The following is a 19,253-nucleotide window of genomic DNA, read 5'->3' on the forward strand; positions in this document are numbered from 1 at the left end:
CAACTCACAGATTAGTGGCATTCTGGTATCCCAAAACAGTATAACATTTTTTTTATATTACAGTACCGTGTAACTGGGGAAGGCCCCAGCCCATATCAAGTAAGCCAGGAATTTAGTGGATGCGCTTCTTCAGTGAACCAAGCACATCAACATTATCCCTCGTCTTTTCCTGTAAGTTGTTGTCCTGTCGATTTGTCCATCTTACATCTTCAAAAACTTATGGCAACCGTGAGATTCAGGGTTGGCAGACCACCACACTTCACTTCCTTGTATGATAGATCTCAACTAAAAAGGACAAGCCTTCTGTTCACGGGTGAAAGATGTCTTGAGGAGAAAAATAAAACTCCGCGACTTCTACAGTTCTACTGGGGTGGCACACTGGCAATGTATGCAACTCATTTGTGAGTTGCCTGTATTCCTCTACAAATCATGCTTCTAGTTTATCACAACAACAATATCCACAGTGCCTTGCTGCATTGGTACGAATGAGTGATAGACAATTACACTAAGGAAGGTATCTTTGCTACATGAAGCATCAAAAAATATCTAGTAAAATTGTTGGGATAAAACACTAGATAGGGTGAGTAAAGCCTCAGAAAGACCTGAGCACAGTTCCCCCCTGCTCCACAAACGAAGCCATTTGACAGTGACCAACTAGTTTGCCAAGAGCCCGAAAATTTCAAAGACCTGCAATTAACAAATAGACAGCACCATTTAGTAATTTCCCCAAATAACAATAGAGCATGTTAAAAGGAAAAATCTGATTCTACAGCAGAGCATGTAGGTTTATCAGCTTACATTCGTTGAGACACTAGCTGTCAGTTTCTTGAGAGATACGGTTTTACTGATTCCACAACCACCTGTAATTCATGTAAAAAAGATAAAGATCAGCCACTCAAGTAGTTCTTGAATGCTTCATCAAATTTTAAATTGGACTTGGATGGATTAATTATTTAGTTAGGATTAAATATTCAGTTTCTGAAAGAAGAAAAAAAATGCAAGAAAAGTCTGGCAAATATTTTATGAAGAAAACACAAGGTGTTGTTCTAGGATATCTGGGGTCATATCCAACAAAAAAATATAAAATTCTTCAGACCAACCTCATAAACCACAGAAGTTTAATTTTCAAAGCTAATTTCCATCCCCCACCCCAGAACACACCACCCAAGGATTCAGGAATGTGTAATGCAAGCCCAAGTGTCTACATAACATCAAAACACCAATATTTTCGAAAAATAAAAATAGATAAAGTAATCCGCATCAGATACAACATTGGAACCTACTGAAGGTTATACACCTGAACTTTCAGTATTTGCCGTTGCAGATTTTGATACACATACTGACATACTCATGCCAATGTCACTGAGGTAAGTATTGTCAAATGCACAAACACACTGGCAATGCCAAACTGCAGTTTATGTGCATTGCAGGTTATACACCACTCATCAACCCACTTTGCCTGCACAGGCCTCACCTCTCAATTTGTACTCCATGTGAACCATGTAGATGGTATGAAACATGACTCATAATAAGGATATGCAGAGTCGGCATCACTGCTACATATAATGATATAATGATTGAGGCACTTATAGAAGCGTCACTTTTGCATAACCTGATAACCATAATACCATTCTTCATATTTTTTCTAGTAAACAACTTGTATCAAGCAATAGAAGAAAATTATGTCTGTTCGATTAGTATGTCATACCCTGCCATCATAGGACAATGAAGCGAAAATCCAAGGTTGGCGAGAGCTCCAAGCAAGCCCTACAGTTACATTTATAATCAGCCCCAATTCAGATATAAAGCACAAAAGTAATATCTGACAGCTGGGTTTACCATAGACGCTGTCTTCATAGTCATTGTAGGAATGGACCAAAGGATCTACCTGGTGAGTTGGTGACTCTACCGGACTGCCAAAAAAGATAAACAGAATGAGGATATTAAAGGAATTGATGCGTAAAGAACAAGATCTTCAAAGCCCTCCTGCGAAAGCAATTTACCTTTCAGAAGATGCATCATCACCGTTGAGGGTGGAAGCGACCCATAAGTTGACCGCTGAGTCTGTTCCAGCACTCTGCAAGAGATTACACCCTGTCAACAATGACAATGACCAAGAAACATGAAGACTTGTGTAACCCCCCACCCCCACCTTGCTTGTCTTAAAGATGCCGATTAGCCTTCACCTATGCTAATTAAATGGTGCATGTGCAGGAATGCACAGAGGGTAACAGAAAAGGAAAAAAGATAAATGACTAACTTTAATGTCTATGGCCACTGAATGCTTGGGAACTCTCTGAATACTCGTCGCATTCTTTTCTACCAACCTAACCAATATAAGACTGTAAGGTTCTTTTTTCATTTTTTATTTTTTTAACTTCTATCTTATTCAAGCAATAAAGAATGCTCGCAGGTTCAAACCTGTGTCAGCATTAATTACTAGCACAAACTTTACCAACTACACTTGCTCACACCTGCATATAGCACCTCTTTATGAAAAAAAGAGAGAGGGAGAGGAAAGAGAAATTACCAAAATCAGGTCATCATATTCAGGATTGAATTGAACAGTCCACGTCCTGCCAAAATGATCAAGTTAATCCGTAAGGACTAAGGAGATAGAGGCACAGACAAAGGAACACACTAATTTCACATTCTCAAGCACCACACTCAACCAACTGAACATCTGAAAAAAAACAATGTATGCCAGTACCAATTATGACAAACATACAACAAGTTTATACAAGTAGGCTCATCATGCACAAGGACGGCTAAAAGACAAATAACACCAGCACAACTGAACAAACAGTGGTAAAACAGCAAAGTACCAGTGTGCATGCCCAGGAAGATCTCTGACAGGAGCATTTGGCATTCTAAGATCCCATACATGTATTCCTGCTTCTTCCTCAGCAGTGACCTGTACGGTAGTAGTTTCAGTTATATTTTCAAATGAGCTATAAACCCAGTTACCATAAGTGCGGCGGAAATAAAGTTTGGCACTGCCAGCTTTGAAACAAACAACTTGTAACTTAGATACTCAAAGTTCTCCAAAACATACGTGTGTCGTAGTACAACCAAACTACACTATTTTTAGCAATAAAGAAATGATCTTGAGCAATTCCAGGATAATCTCACTGCAACAGTGCAACTATAATGCCATCTTTGGGAGGAAAGGATGGAAAAACATTTCATCTAAACGGAAGACCAGATGCATGGTCTCCAATATGTTGAATGGTGCTTTTGATTAGTAGGACAACTTCAATAACCTTTAGCAACAGAAGTGTACTTCTGACTCATGAATGAGTAATTAAGGTTCCCGAAAAGCAATCAAGATGATCTTAATACAGGTCATTCGAGTGTGTAGTAGCTAGCAAGTACAAAGTCACAGGTAACCCAGGCGAATGCGATAGCATGAAGAATCACAAACAAAGAGTTGGTCTTAATGTAGATATCATCTCGAAGCTTCTGGAAGCCAGGGAAAGACAACAAACAAGACAACTCATCACAGACAGCTAAGCAGTTAGTTAGCTAGAGAAAGATTCTAACTATGTAACTAACTCAAAACAGAATCCTAACAGAATTCAATTATGCACAGGTTACATATGCAACAGACAAGATGTTTGTCTATAAATAGGAATATTGTAATCACAGACAATAAGCAATACAATTCATTTTTAGTTTTCAGTTCAATCCTCTTTTCTCAAACTTCATTCTGGTATCAGAACTAGAAAAGCCAAATGGCAATCTTCTTCTCGAAACTTCCTTTTCACCACTAGAAATCAATCACAAAACTTTGAATCAAAATTTTTTTCTGCAAATTCATAGTTTCTCTGTTAAATTTTCATAGATCTTCATAAAAAGCACTTGAAAATCATCAAACTTGTTTGATTACTTATCAGAATCATTTGAAATCATTCAAAATCAACAAAGTTCTTTGAAATCGCAATTTCTAAAAACACATCTTCAATAAATCAGAATCCTTCATCTTCTCAAATTCCTATTACACAAAAATGGAATTCAGTTCAAGTTTCTCCAAGTCATCAGTGATCCTTCAAAACCTTGTAAATCTGGTTCCTATGAAGCAAACAAGAGATAATTTGCTCTGTAAATCGATATTTTTACCTATTTTTTGAAACTTGAACATGCTCTTACAACTCAAGTCAATCCAGCATTTAGTGATTGGATAAAACGAGATTAGACCTTGGTTATATGGTTGAGTGCAACATTCTCTCAAGATCTACAGCTATGTAGTTCGAATTCCTACATCAAAAGAATTGTAGTTCATTTTGGACAACAGATTCTCTGGAATATCTCGTTCTCATACAATTCAGCTGAAGATTTGTATTCAAAATGTCAAGAAAGGTAATTTAACAATCTCTCAATATCTTCATAAATTAAACCAATTAGCAGATAGCCTGGCATTTTCTGGTGCTGCAGATAGTGATGAAGATCGTGTTTTGTTCTAACTGGTCTACCTAGTGACTATGGTCCTTTTACGACATCTACTCGTGTAAGATCAAACAATGATCCTGTAACACCAGATGACTTCATAGTCTCCTTTATAGTGAAGAACTAGCACAGGAAGAGAGAAAAAATCCTGTTCAAAACAACACACCCACAGAACCTACATCACATGCATTTGCTGCAACATCTCTAAAATACATTCAAAACACATTAAGATAGAGGGAGTTACAAATAGAGGAGGAAATATAGGCAGCAACTATCGTGGCAGAGGAAGAAACAATGTAAGAGGTTCTTTTCAACAAATTAGAAATGCTAATGGCAACAGACCAGTATGTGAAATTGGCAGTGGAATTGGTGTATTGCAGTAGACTGTTATAGTCGTGGAATTTGGCAACAATCCACCAACTAAATTAGCTTTGATGGCCAGTTTTCAAGACAATGCATCAAGAAGATATCCTACAACAAACTATGCATCTCCTAGTGATAATACTCCAAGTAACTATGCTCCATTCCAGAACTACAGCAATGACAATGCATCCAGTTCTTATGATCCATCCAACTATGCCTCAGCACACTATCCTACAGCAAACTATGCATCAACGTCAAATTCACCTCCAAACTGGTATGCAGACAGAGGCTTCTCACCACATCAGTACATCACACCCTTGATCTGTCTAATCTTTCTTAACACTCAGAATACAATGGCAAAATATCCAACATATCAAGTCATGGTTGCCAAAGGACAAGGTTTGCACATCTCAAACACTGGCTCATACTTGGTTTCCCTAAAATTCTAAATGTACTTGTACACTACAAAACGTCTTTCATTTTCCAAAAATAACACACCTTGTTGTCAACAAATATGTTACAGAAAATAATTGTTCGGCTCGTAAAACCCTTCACATCCATTTCAACTCCTTCAGCTTTCATAATCAGTTGATCGCAAAAGCTTCTCCAACCACATGGCATCAAAGGCTGGGGCTCCCTTCATCTCAACCATACACAAGTTCTCAATAAGAATAAGTTGTTTGCTAAAGAATACGCTTAATCTCCTATCATTCCTATATTTTGTAATGACTGCCAAATTGGCAAGAGTTATAACTTTCTTTCGGAGGACGGTTCCTGCATCCTCAAAAAGTGGCTTCAAACACTTCACCACCATTGTAGATGATTTTACCAAGTATTGTTGGATTTATCCACTTGATGCTAAGTCACATTTCTTTCATGCATTTCTATCTTCATAGCATTGATTAAAATCAACTTGACTGCAAAATAGAATGTGTCAGATCACGAGTTGTGGATTCAATAAACTTTTAGCTGATTCAGGTATCCAGCACCGAAACAGATGTACTCACACACCAGAGACACCTAGTAGACATGAGCAAAACTCTCATAGCTCAGTCCCATATTCCTAGAAAATTTTGGCTTGAAATTCTTTATACATCTTAGTTTCTCATAAACAGACTACCTACACCTTTACTCGGTCACATTTTCTCCATAGGAAACAAACTTTTTAAGTACACACCATTTTAGTCGTTCTTAAAAACATATGGCTGCAGTTGTTTTCCTTGGTTAAGGCCATATGCACAAAATAAATTTCACTTTAGAAGTAAGCATTGTGTGTTTGTATGGTATAGTGTTTAAATCACAAAGGGAATAGAGATGTTTGGATCCCGTCACTGGAAGGTTTTATATTAGCAGACATGTTCTTTTGACACTACTTAGAGCATCACCAATGGGAATGTGTTAAACATTTTTAGTGTAAATTTACACAATTCTGACTAAAAAACCTCTATCAATGGGATTGTGTAAAATGACTTTTTTAACTTAAAAATGTTTAAATGATTGTTTAAGAATGAAAATAGTTTTACACATTTTTAAATTCAATTAGTTTTAACTACCCATTACTTCAAAAATGGGACTCCATAAGTTTTGCATTCTCATTTATTTTAAACCAATGGGAAACCAACACCACTTATTTTTGCACATTTTGCAAAAAGATCCAGTGATTCACTATTGCATGTGTTTTTTTATCCATTAAACTCATTGTTTAAATCTCTTTTAAAAACACATGTCGCTCCTATATGGAGCCTATGTGGCTGTGTAAATTTACACAACCCATTGGTAATGCTCTTACCACTTTTCTTTCACTGCTTTCATAAAACTCAAGAATCTACTTCCAATACTACATCTTGTATCTACTCAAGTTCACCCCAATATCTCTCCTCCACTCCTATAAGTCTATAACTACTGCAACAAGTTCTCCTCCTAGTGATTCTCCTATGACGAAACACAAACTTCACTGCCTACAATTCCCACCTCTAGTAATTCTGACAAATCATCATCTTCTACTTCAAACCAACTCCTCCTCAAACACAAGTTCAAATGAATCTCCTACAAACTCTAATGCTCATTCTAGAAGACAGGGCAAGACAACAATCAAGCCAACTCATCACAGATAACTCAACAGTGAGTTAATGATTCTAAATGAGTAACTAACTCAAAACAGAATCCTAACAGAATTCAGTTATGTACAGCTATCATATGTAACAGACAAGATGCTTGTCCGTAAGGAGGTGGACAACGCATTTTTAGTTTTCTGTTCAATCCTCTCTTCTCAAACTTCATTTGATAAATCCTACAAAAGCGCCTATAAAAAATTGAAATTTACACAGCGTAACAAAACCTGTGATCCCATTAGATGTCCACCAGAAACAAATGTATATGTTTCTATATAGAGTTTCCTGTCAAACTCATCTAATAGACACTAGGAGTTTTATATATGTCAGGAAAACAGGTAATTTTAGTAAGCAAAGACAAATATGTATGGGTATTTGTGTAATTTCATGAAGGCAGGCAAAGTTGCACTTTTCTACTGGAATCATCAAAAAACACCTAGTGGGGATAAGAATTTCCTTTTATAAGCTGGATTTATTTTAGAAGATGGTACAAAATGCCTTAAAATAACATGATATTAGCCAAATGTCAGATACAGGCATTGTAAAGTTTGTGTAAACTTTACAAATGTCAGATACTTTAACCCAGTAAAACTTCACCACCACCAAATTTTCCTTTGTAAAGTTCATAATGTACCAACACAGCCTCGATATCTGCTATAGATTCCAAGATCTCAAGTGTCAACATTTTCATCGGTATCCAGATTTTGAACTTTGGATGACACGGCGTGCCTTATGGAGATATTATATCTCATATAAGTATATTAATATATTTGACATGTTTGTAGGTGCTATAGTGCAAAACTTTTGATATTTGAAAAGCATAAAAATTGCATGCTATACACTCACGAGTATGCTTTGTCTCTTCTTGTTATAATCCAGACTGCACACATGAGCATGCTCAATTGAATTTGTCTTCCTGGAAAAAATTAACACTTATGTATTATACCATGAACAGTACACAAATAACGCAATCACGTGAGTAGGAGCAAATATTGTATTTTCAAGACAAAAGACACTTTTAGAATGGACGAAAAAAAATATAGTTAAATGCCGAAAGAGATACAACTGTAATAGAGAATTTGCCAAGATGAGGTAAGAATATGTTAGAGATGTTTATATGACAAAACCTGCAGATATTCTTAAGGTTAATTCCTAAACTTTCATTTGCCAAGAAATGAGAAAGCTAACAAGAGGAGATGTTTAAATGATTTTAACAAAAATATACACTTAAAAGCAGTATCAGAAAGGAGCTCACTTCATTGTCCTAAGATCCCAAAACTGAATTGACGAGTCAGATGTTGCAGCAATACCATTACGATCGTGAGGGTCCCATGCTCCACCAGAAAAATAATGCAGCGAGCCAACAGATTCCTTCGATTGCACCTACAATATTTTTTTAACACATTATACTTTTATATATGAAAAATAATATAATTTATGAAAAAGCAAAAAAAAAACAAACAAATAAATCTAAATGAGAATCAGCCCATCCGATATGTTAGTAGCCAACAGTTGAAAGTAAAAACTAATTTTTACTTTTATTTGCCGTGGTTTTTAACAAGATTTCCAAATAAATCTTGTGGCAGAATCTTGCCCTATGCAACAAGATTTATTTTTATCTTGTTGCATAAATAAACTTAGAGTATTCTCATTGCAACAAGATCGTCTTATGCATAAGGCAAATAAGTTTATAAACATGGCCTGATTATACATAATACTCTTTTTGATTTATAACAAGATTTACAAATAAAAACAAAGTTTGTAGGATCTTGGATTACTCTGCCACTGAGGCCTGATTCAAGGATATCCGATATGTTTTACCATATACAAAGAATCGTGTTTCCATCAAGACGACTGTGTATAATATGTTACGCTGCACACAACTAAGAACAATATATACAAGCCCACAATATAGTTTCCAAGTGTTATTCGTCATTGCAAAACAATGCCAACAAATACACGGCCCTCTTCTTCTAACCAGTACCTAAAACAAGGGCCGTGACTTCCAAGTACACTAACTAACCGGGACATATGGAAAACAAGTTTATTAGGGACAGAAGTTATGCTATTCCCACAGAGTTGACAATCATGAGGCCTAACCGCAAATTAATGATGAACAATTTTGTTAACATTATGTTATAGTAACAAATGAGAAGAGATATAAGAAACTTTTAAAATCAGCTGCCCATTCCTTGGGACATAATCATAGATAATTGATATAAATCACTCCAAAAATTCCCTTGTGACCACACCTTTGCGGTCTTATTTGAAGAATCTAAGCTCCACAAGAAAAGATTTTCCTCATCGATGCTGATTAGTTTGTCGTTCTGCCCTGATGGCCACCATAGGATGCTATTAAGAGTGAATTAAAGTAAGTCAGGGATAAAGATGGAAAAAAATGCAAACCAGGGAATCTAAACAAACAAAGTACAGAAAAACGCCTTGTGATAGGGAATAACTTGAGAAAGAGATGTGATTGTTGTCAAGTAAAATATTCAGGATGAAAGTAAATTGTTAATGACCTTCAACATCCTAATATCTGCTGAAGATTCTACGATCTCTTGGTTGTCAACATTCAGTGAAATAAAGCACAAGCTTGTCCTAAATGATTGATAGATACTGGTGCCCTGACCTTAAATGCATAAATGCAACTCACAATATCTTTCCTTGGGACTAAATTTTGGTTACATTCATAAAAGCAACTCGGGATATGAAGACTATAAGATTTGGTTCCATGATCATAAAGGAAAATTTACCAAAAAACATGCATCTAATGGAATAAGAAGGAAGCTACAACTGGAAAACTAGGAAAAAGTAATTTGGAAGGGCCTAGAACTGCTTGTCTTGGTGTGGACTATGCAAATCAGAAGAAAGCACTCCACACATAATATGGGGGACTCCTGACGTACCAGTCTAGTTGTCACTCCACAACTACTAAACCATCGAGACTTTGCCCAGTTTATAAGCAACAATTACTTAGATTATGCTATGGGTGTTTAAGCTCTCTGTAAGCATCATTACACATACAATCTCATGAGACATGATGCTAAAGCAGGAACACCATTACACTAAAAGCATCATCTACTTACAATAGGCATATAATAGTCATTAACACATAATCTAGATTAATAAGTACCATTTGATTTTTCCAGTGTGAGCGTCGAGAGAAGCAAGTTGTTCGAGTTGCGGTGAATTGGACTGACCATACAATTCAGGTATCTTCCAAACAGCTGCTCCATAAGATTCACCTTCGTTTCCAAACAACATTCAGCACCGTAAAATGATTACACTAGCTAAACAATGGCATTGATAAAAGTCCAATTCATTACCAGTTGAGAAGACAGTAGAGAAAAGACGTGCATCGAAAGGACAAGATGCTAAATCCCAAATCTCATTCGGATGTGAAAACAATCCCTCGCAAATAAGTTCAGTACCCGATGAAGAAAGTTTGATCAAATGAACCTGAATATTTTAATAATTAACATTAACAATTGATTGAGAGAGAGAGAGAGAGAGAGAGAGAATAGAGGGGCAACCTCGTTTTCTTCTTTGAGACTGAGAGTGCCAGCAATGAAAGTGGTCTGATCTGTTTCTGCTTTCACATCTGCAATGCATCTCGCCTTTCACATTTGCACACAAATTAAATTAGATCATGAGTAATCATTCACAGTGTTGTTCTTGTTATATTATATTATATTACCTGGTATTTGAGGCCGTACCCGATTCCTGTCTGTGCTCCTCCTCCTTGCATCGTTTCTGTCACACTCTCCAGAGTTGAACTCGAGAGCCCTGTGAAACGAAAGAATATTAGTTATTACGGGCCCAATAATCGAAAAGCCCAAAAGGATCCACGGCCCATTCCTTTTTCTTCTTACACGACAAAGAAAATAAAAACAATCACTTGTTAGAAACAAAAAATATATTTAGACTCCCCGTGTCATTGATAGTTTGATACATATAATAAGAAAGCCTACATTACAAGACAAAAAACGAAATGTAAATTTACAATAGATGAAACATAATATAGGAAAAAATCTCCAAGACTACATGCATTCTCACCTCATGTCTAAGAACATAACATCCTTTTTGGTTTTTATGTCTAAGAACATAAGACAATCCCATCTAGCTACTTCTCTTTTCAATAAATCTTTTTGAGTAAACCTATTGTACATCGCGGAGTTTCCATAATTCAACTACTATTTTGTTTTTTATGATGACTTTGTACAATTGTTCTTAATTGCATAAAAATATAAGTAGCATGCGTGGCTTGATCAAAAATTAGTAAAAGAAGAAACTGCCCATGTAAAACAAACTTTGGAATTAAAACATATGGTAATAAAAAATGGATCTAGACTTTCTTGCAAATTTTAGATTGCATCCCCTGTTGTTTCCGCCCCTATTTACTTATACTTTTACTCTATTTATATTGTTGGAGTTTTAAGTGTGTATAATGGAATTACTCAAATTGTCTTTTCAACTTTGTGTGCGTGGGAAGTGACCAACTAATGGTGATTTCGCTAAAGGCATGAAAGACAAGATGCTTCTTACTGACAATGATAATTAAGCTGAATTGTGGGAGCAGATAAGCATCTATCAACTTCCTACTTCGGAATACCTTAGTTTGAGAAAATCTTACCACAAGAACTTACTACAATTCTCATCTTGCTCTCTGATGGCACAACTTTATTATATGGACTATGACAAAGGCTTAGTAGCCGTTGAAGGCTATGAGTGTACTTTGGAGGACTTAGTGAATAACAAATTCAAAATTCTTTTTATTTCATATGAAAGTGATGGACGTGTGTGCTTCACGGAGAAAATGATACTGATCGTAAAAAAGATGTTGTTTGGGATCGACATACTAACAGAAACCTGAGTTTTTTTTTTTTTTTTTGTGAAAAAGGAAATATGGCTTCAAATATAATTTTTTAGTTGGTGACAGAAAATACGAGTCTCCAAAGTTTGTTAATGTATTCATGGGTGATTTTGGTATGTATCTTAATAACTTGTTTCTCTTTCCAACTCTAGTTTTTAAAGTGTCTGTTAATTATTATTTTTTGATCTTATTAATTTTTATTTTAGGAGGAAACAAATTAAGCAATTTCAAAACTCTAAGAAGATTACTCGTTAGCCTACTAGTGGGGAGTGGGAAAAGGTATTCAGATTTAGTGTTGTGTTTTCTCACCGCTCTAGAGAAGAAATACGTGTAAAATTTCCCTCTCAAACATTTTGTTATTTATTTCAAAAGATATTTTGTCTTTATTAAATAGTTTGTTTATGTTTGATAGGACTTATGAAACAATGAAAAATCATCATGTGTTTTGGAGAGAAGGATCTTTTTGGGTGTATGTGATGGAGGCAAAAGCTTAGTACAAGTCACCGGAGAACATGAGGAAAGTTGAAAAAACATTTAGATTTGAAGTTTGCCAATCTAGCTTACACATCGCAATATTCCAAATGGAAGAAAAAAGGCCGAAAAAAATTATTTATTGTCATTTTTTTATGTTGATCCAAAGACCCATATTGACATGTTGCGCAATGACATCATCGGGCTTTTCAACTTTCAGGTTAACTTGTATGCCCATGGTAGCAACAGTTCGATGGCAACAATAACTCCATATCTTACGTGGCATACAAATTATATTTATCTTTCCAATAATAAAAAAAAATAACTAATAACTTACCCAATTAAATAACTAACACCCGAAATAGTAACAAATAAATAACAAAAATCTTGTCTATATTTCCACAAACAAACTAAACAAAAAAATAATAATAAAAAAAAATAAAAAAAAAAAAAAAAAAAAAAAAAAAACTAACGCTCTAAAAAAAGTTGGGTGCCCAAAAAATTCACCATCGTCATTTTCAATCCCTTCACTCTCTTTACTTAAAAATTTCATTTTTTTTTTTATTACTTTAGTTTACATTGATTTTAAATGGAGAAAAATATCCATATGATTATCTATCTATTGACTTATGCTTGAATGATTATGTTTGGAGAAAAAAATCCATACGATTATCACTCATTTTTTTTAAATGTTTGGATAATTATGTCAAAAAATATGATGATTTGTTTAACAAGTGCACCCAATTAATCTTTTTTGGGGAGTTAATGTTAATTTTTGTTTATTTTCATTCTTTATTTGGTTGATTTGTTTGTGGAAATATAGGTAAGTTTTGTCTTTGTTTCCATTGACCTATACCATTTTGGAGTGTCTTTTAAGATAAGATATTAATGGTCATAAACAAAAGCACTTCATTCTTTTTCTTGGTAAAATACCCTTCCTCGTGCCATTTTACAAAAAAAAAAGTTAGAAAAGTGAAAAGAAAAAATATCATTAAACAATCATCTAAAAAAAATTTGTAGATACAAATTTTGACTAACCATATCTTAAATAGTAGTTCCACTAAGACGATTGTTCTCCACTTGTGCCATATAACCAACAAATTTACTCGTACTCTTGTTAATCATTTGCCAACACGCTTTGATTGATTCTAAGGTGCGTGGAGTGCCGGGATTGCACAATTTTAACTCATTGGTTATTCGTTGCTAATAATTACCCGAAGTTTGACCCATACCTACAATCCCATCTTCTCTAATTGTTATCAAACTTTCACAAAGTTTGATAAGCGTTTTTTCCCCTATTGGCGGGTGTTGTAGAAATTTCGTCTTGATGTTGAGAATCTATTGACAAGAAAAAAGAATAATGAATCTTAAGAGTATGACAGTGAAGTATAATGAAAAAGAATGGATATAAAATTGATTTATAGTGATTTAATAGGTTGAAATTCGTGATTTTAAGAGATGAAACCGAGAAAAACCCATGAACGTCACTTTAAGTGACGTATGCGTTTGAATTTATATGGGATGTTACTTTAAATGACGTATGAGTTACAACGGATCAAACATTACTTTAAGTGGCATCTAATATTTTATTTGTCGAGATGTTTATCAACTAATAGCCGGATGGGGAATTCCCCACTCCCCCTATTAACTAATAGGTTATTACCCGGACTCTATACTCCCATTGGAAATAGATTTTTGACATTTAGGGTGTAAACTTTACACTTTGTATAATTTCCACCCCATTGGAGATGCTCTAAGACCATATGTACTATACTACTATCACAAACTTTAGGGTGATTGAAAAACAATTTTTTGTAAACGACAAAGCAAGTAAAAGGTTATGGGCTGCACTAACCTATAATAAATTCATAACCATACAACGAACAAAGAAATAGAAGAAACTACCTACAGTTATAACTCATAAGGGTCTCAATTGTTGATTAAGAAGTTCCTCATTCCTGACCCGCCTATCTGAAGCATTTCACAAGTCCACAACTAGGAAATTCGAGTAATAATTAATAAACTCTATCACAATTCACAAAGGCCATGCGTCACTATCTAAATCAAGCATTATCCGTGAGCGTAGCGAACTTTTGAGGTCGTTTTTCTCAAATCACCCAAAAACACCACTTACTACGTGTCACTCTCTCCTTTGTCTGACCATACCCCAAAAAAACCCTTCGTTTGTGTCTGACCGTACCCCCCCCCCCCCCCCTCTTTTCTCATTTTCTCCTATATTTGCCTCCAACCTCTCCCAACCTCTCCTCCATCAAACCTGTTCTCACAATCTAAGTGATAAAAGACCATCTGCTGCTTTACACAGCCACATCCGACCTCGTTGGATCTAACTCTCCCGATCGTCTCTTTATTCTCGCTCTTGGATTTCTCGAGGGAAGGTTGTTCCACTGGATTCTTCTTCAATTTCTACAACTCCCCATAGTCAAGACAAAAGATGCAGTTTCATCACAATCTTCAGGTATGAAGAATGTCGACTACTAATTTGTTTGCCAAATTGTATTTGACATAAGTTGTGGAGTTCTTTATACATAACAAAACAGTTTTTGGCAATGAATTAAGAGGAGCCAAATAGCCAATCATGTGTGGTTTGCTTTTGTGGTCTTTCCCAATCAAGCAGATCTCGAGTCATAATCCATTAATAAACAGAAAAAATTCCTTCCATTCTTGTTGTTCAAATACAAAAACCACACATTTTAGTCTTTTCCGGTTTGGAATTTTATTAAACAAAGAAAAGTTGGAAAACGGCCTTTTAACCAACCCATTGCCATTGTTTAACTTCAAAGTATCCATTCAAAGTAGCAGAACTAATGTTCCTACTTCCTAGACCTACCTGCAACATGTTGACTAGGCCACTATGCAACAAAATTTGGCCTACATGCCCAGCAAAATTTGGCCTACATGCCCACCACGGCCAATTGTCTGAGCTAATTGTGTCTTCACGTTATTTTCATTTCTTGCATTCATACTATATAATAATGGGGATTTGGGCTGATCAGTATTGATTCTTTAACATCGTAAAAGATTAGTAGATATTTATAAGGTGTATAATATATTACAATTACAATTAGTCTCTTCGTGATGAGATGTAGATTCCCACGCTGGGCGTTTAAAGCCTTGCATCATCCTATATTAAATTGTATTATCCTATAACTACTCTACTCATTGCCAATTGGTACTTTTTTGGATGCCTTAAATTTATGAAATTTGCTTCCTATTCTATTGCTAGCCTTCGTTGATGCTCCAAATTCCTCAGTGTGGAATCCTATGTTTCATAGATGTAAAAAATCTAGATCATTGGTTTTTTTTTTTTTTTTTTTTTTTTTGTTTTGTTATTGTTGTAATTTGAAATAAAATGAATGAAGAAATGTAATGGATTATGGATGTGAGAGGAGGATACAGTAGTACTAACTTGTGGAGTTCTTTATACATAACAGGACATTTTTTGGCAATGAATTATCCTTTGGTCATAGACTCATACTTATGTTGGATTTGATGTGCAGATCCTCTCTATGTTGCTTACCATGATGAAGAATGGGGAGTTCCTGTTCATGATGACAAGTGAGACACATACTATATTTTCTTAAGATATTTCTTGCTCTCGGATTATTATTATTAAGAAGCTTCATGAATCAGGACTCAGGCATTAATCAATTGAGGCTCAAAAATCTTTATTCAGAAGTCATCAATCACTGTGGATAGGTAAGTTCCTTTCAACATCCATAGACGTTTTGACGTAGTAATCATTGATTCATTGACATTGTCTTGCAGTCTTGCTTGTAAGCCAATTGTAGATTACACAACATTAAATTAACTTGATTTTGTTTAGTTCAATTCATGATCCAGATAGTTTTCTATTGTACCCTGTAAATCTTTATCATCTGAGATTGTTTTCTATTTTCGTACTAGATTGCACAAAAGCAGTCTGGGAAATCAAGTAGGTGGAGAATACCCACCCATGGTGCCTGTTGCGTTGTTGTTTTTTGTGTAATATAAGATGTTTGGAAGTTAGCTTATAGAATATATGCTGGTACGCTCTTCTGTTCTCTGTTTGGAGGGTCACAGGGTAATTGGTCTCAGAGGAGGAGCCTTAGAGCAAAGCTTTTAGCCTTATGGACGGCTCACAAAGGATATCTTCCAAGTAAAAGTGCAATAGTGGTAGGTCTAAGAGTTTAACTATAGTTGGTTATTCTCAATTGTAAGGAGTCAGAGCATTGAAGAGTTTATTTTTGGGAGATGTAATATTTCTTGTAAATGCCTAAGTGGTCTGAATGTATAGGCATATTAGGTAAGTATTTTTTGTATAGGCAAGTATGTTACTTGTTGCACCTTGTTTTGGTTCTCCCAACAAAGTTTCAACTATCAAAAAGAAATGAGGTGGACACTTGTTACTTCTATCTAAAGGAAACGGGCTAATCATCCTACTGTTTCTTTCTCTTAGTGAATTATAATACTATCTACCTTCACTGGAAAAAGAAGAAAGGAGTGGGTTAACACTTTCTCAAGCAATCCCTTTTGGAGCTCATATTTATGTTACTTATCTGGCTTATTAGGAGGAACCTGGCCGCGGACATTCCAGTTAGTCGCAGTAAATGTTGTGAAGAACAAAAGAGTGAGGTTTCTGATAGCCAGTTTTTACAAGCATGAACAAGGCCTTTTGCACACATTAATTTGGAGGTTTAGGTAGGACAAAGGAGCATTCAAGGCTTTCAAAAAGGGTTATTATGTTGAGGTACGAATGTGCTCATTTGGATGGAGTATTAATTTGATGATTCATTAACTGGCCTTATTGGACTTATTTTATGATGTATCGCCTTTAGGTGTCATGAGATTATGTTAAAGTAATTGGATAGCTTGTGCAGGCTATAATGTTCTTGAAAAATAGGGACTCCACTTTGGATGGAAAAGACTTCTCTATGATTAGGAAGGACTTTACAGGATTTTTCACTTATGCAGTCACAGGTTTAGGCGATGACTAACATCTAAATTGAGGATCTCAAAGTTTCAATTGGTGTATAGGTTTGCTTGGTCGTGCCTTTGGCTGGATAGTCGGGGGTTTGCATACCCTGTTCTGTTGTTAATGTTGCCTTGTTTGACCAGGCCGCATATATATTTTATTATTTTTCAATGTGTCTTGCTTTTAAAGCAAGTGGGTATTTTTGAAAGCATGGAAAATTCATTGTGATCAATAGACTAGTGCCATTAAATTATGTAAATCACTTTTCATATTCTTGAGTTTTTGTTGTTTTTTATCTGATTTGGCTCTTGTATGTCAACTGCGTCATTTGGCTTTTAGTGCTTCTCATTTACTTTGTTATAGACAACTTATCTGTAGAATTTTTTTTAACGATAGAACTTTGTCTCTAGAAGTCTCATCTCTAGAACTTCATAGTCTGATTGTATATTTCATTTTCTTTTGGGAATTTATTTATCTGAGTTTCTACCTGTTTTCCTTTACTTGCTATTTGATATATTTCCTAGGTAGTTCTATAACAAGGCATTTCCCTATGTATATAGATGTTCTTCTGTTGTACCTGTTTTTCTCATGAATCTTATCCCTAGAATAATTTGTATGACTTTACTGTCCTCTGATTTTACATTTAATTTCCTTTTGATAATTTATGTCTGAGTTTCAACCTGTTTTCCTTTACTTGTTTTGTAATATTTGGTAGGTAGTTCTATAACGAGGCATTTTCATCTGTATATAGCTGCTCATCTGTTTAAATGGATTAATGTGTCCCATCTTGTGTATAGACTAGGCATAATTGTTTGCTTATATAGATAAGGCAGCCTTGTTTTCTTATTGTGGAGAAATATAAGTATTAGTGTTTTACAATATGAGTTTTGAGTCCCACATAGAGTAGGTGGGAGTGTTAGTATGTGTCTAGTCTTTATTTAAGGAGAGGGAGTCTCATGTAATCATCGGCTTTTGCTATTATCAATATAGTGAATATACTTTTATATTTCTACTTTGTATCGGAGCTTTTGGGTTTAGACCTAGGGTTTCACGTTTTTAGTCATCAGATTTCGGCGAAGTTTTGTTGTTTCCTCATTTAATTGGTCTCTTCTTCCTCTAGCGGCCAATGACATGGAAAGTTTTTTTTTGACAAAGGTATATTCGTTTTGCAAGCCTTATTTTCGTAATTGAATCATTTCCTTGTCTAAATTTGACACCCTGCGGGAAAACTGCCATGTCTTGTTACGCAATAGTCGAAAAATTGTTATGATTGAAGCGCTAGAAACTAGATTCGACAAGCTTTCCAACAAGATATAGGCATATAGCTCAAATTCTAATTCGAAGTAGTCTTTTCTGGGTAGTTGTTTGAAATTAACTGTTACGCATATACCTATATGCACTGAAGGATTTTTTTCTTCTGAAAGTTTTTTTTAAAAGATAAGCTAGGGTTAGGCAGATCCTCAAGATGTTTTAATTTTTATGTTTATATGTAGCATGTACATGACGCTGGGCAATGTTGCATACAACATGGTACAAATTTTTTGCTATCAATATACTATAGAAATGTTAACATTGTCCATAGTTATTTGACCACTAAAGTTTCAGTCAATATCATTGTTTTTTCAATCTTTTCTTTTCTTTAACTTGTCATAGTTACAAATGCAAAACATGGGTCACACATTTATTTATTTATTTTTATATTAAGTTGTCATCAAGTATTCAAGTGGGTTCTCAAAAATTATAATACACCACATAGTGTTCAGTCAAAATACACCACGTAGTGTTCACTGAACATATTTTGTGAAGATTATCGGGGAAAAAAAAATCGACGTTTTGCATTTGTAAATAGAGTGGGGAGTCAAGTCATGATCGGTGATGATCCAGTTTAACTTTGATATTCACTTGTACTTGGCATGATTTAAAAAGTTAAATGATGAAATCCATTATTGTATCAGTTTGCATAGGCAATGTAATCTTTTGTGTTTGCAATGAAAGAGAAAACTAAAGTACGATT

General features: G+C 35.1%; 1 protein-coding gene across 2 annotated transcripts; it reads right to left on the minus strand.

Moving 5' to 3' along the window:
* Window positions 1–366: 366 nt before the first annotated feature.
* On the minus strand, window positions 367–10,769 carry LOC147491720 (WD repeat-containing protein DWA2-like). Of its 2 annotated transcripts, XR_015198487.1 has the most exons (15): window positions 10,621–10,769; window positions 10,457–10,540; window positions 10,250–10,382; window positions 10,057–10,168; window positions 9,173–9,272; window positions 8,176–8,303; window positions 7,767–7,836; window positions 2,826–2,914; window positions 2,531–2,576; window positions 2,004–2,077; window positions 1,840–1,913; window positions 1,709–1,767; window positions 799–860; window positions 603–687; window positions 367–471 (listed from the first exon to the last, which is right to left on the minus strand). XR_015198487.1 is itself a non-coding variant. In XM_086565761.1 (14 exons), the coding sequence occupies exons 1-13, from the start codon at window positions 10,669–10,671 to the stop codon at window positions 819–821; spliced, it is 1,062 nt and encodes a 353-aa protein (XP_086421887.1). In that variant the 5' UTR covers window positions 10,672–10,769; the 3' UTR covers window positions 367–687; window positions 799–818. The 2 variants fall into 2 exon arrangements, 1 of the variants encoding a protein (XP_086421887.1); XM_086565761.1 differs by having other exon boundaries at window positions 367–687.
* Window positions 10,770–19,253: the final 8,484 nt, after the last annotated feature.

This window comes from Coptis chinensis, chromosome 6 (genome assembly GCF_015680905.1).
Source record: "Coptis chinensis isolate HL-2020 chromosome 6, ASM1568090v1, whole genome shotgun sequence".
Taxonomy (NCBI): Eukaryota; Viridiplantae; Streptophyta; class Magnoliopsida; order Ranunculales; family Ranunculaceae; genus Coptis; species Coptis chinensis.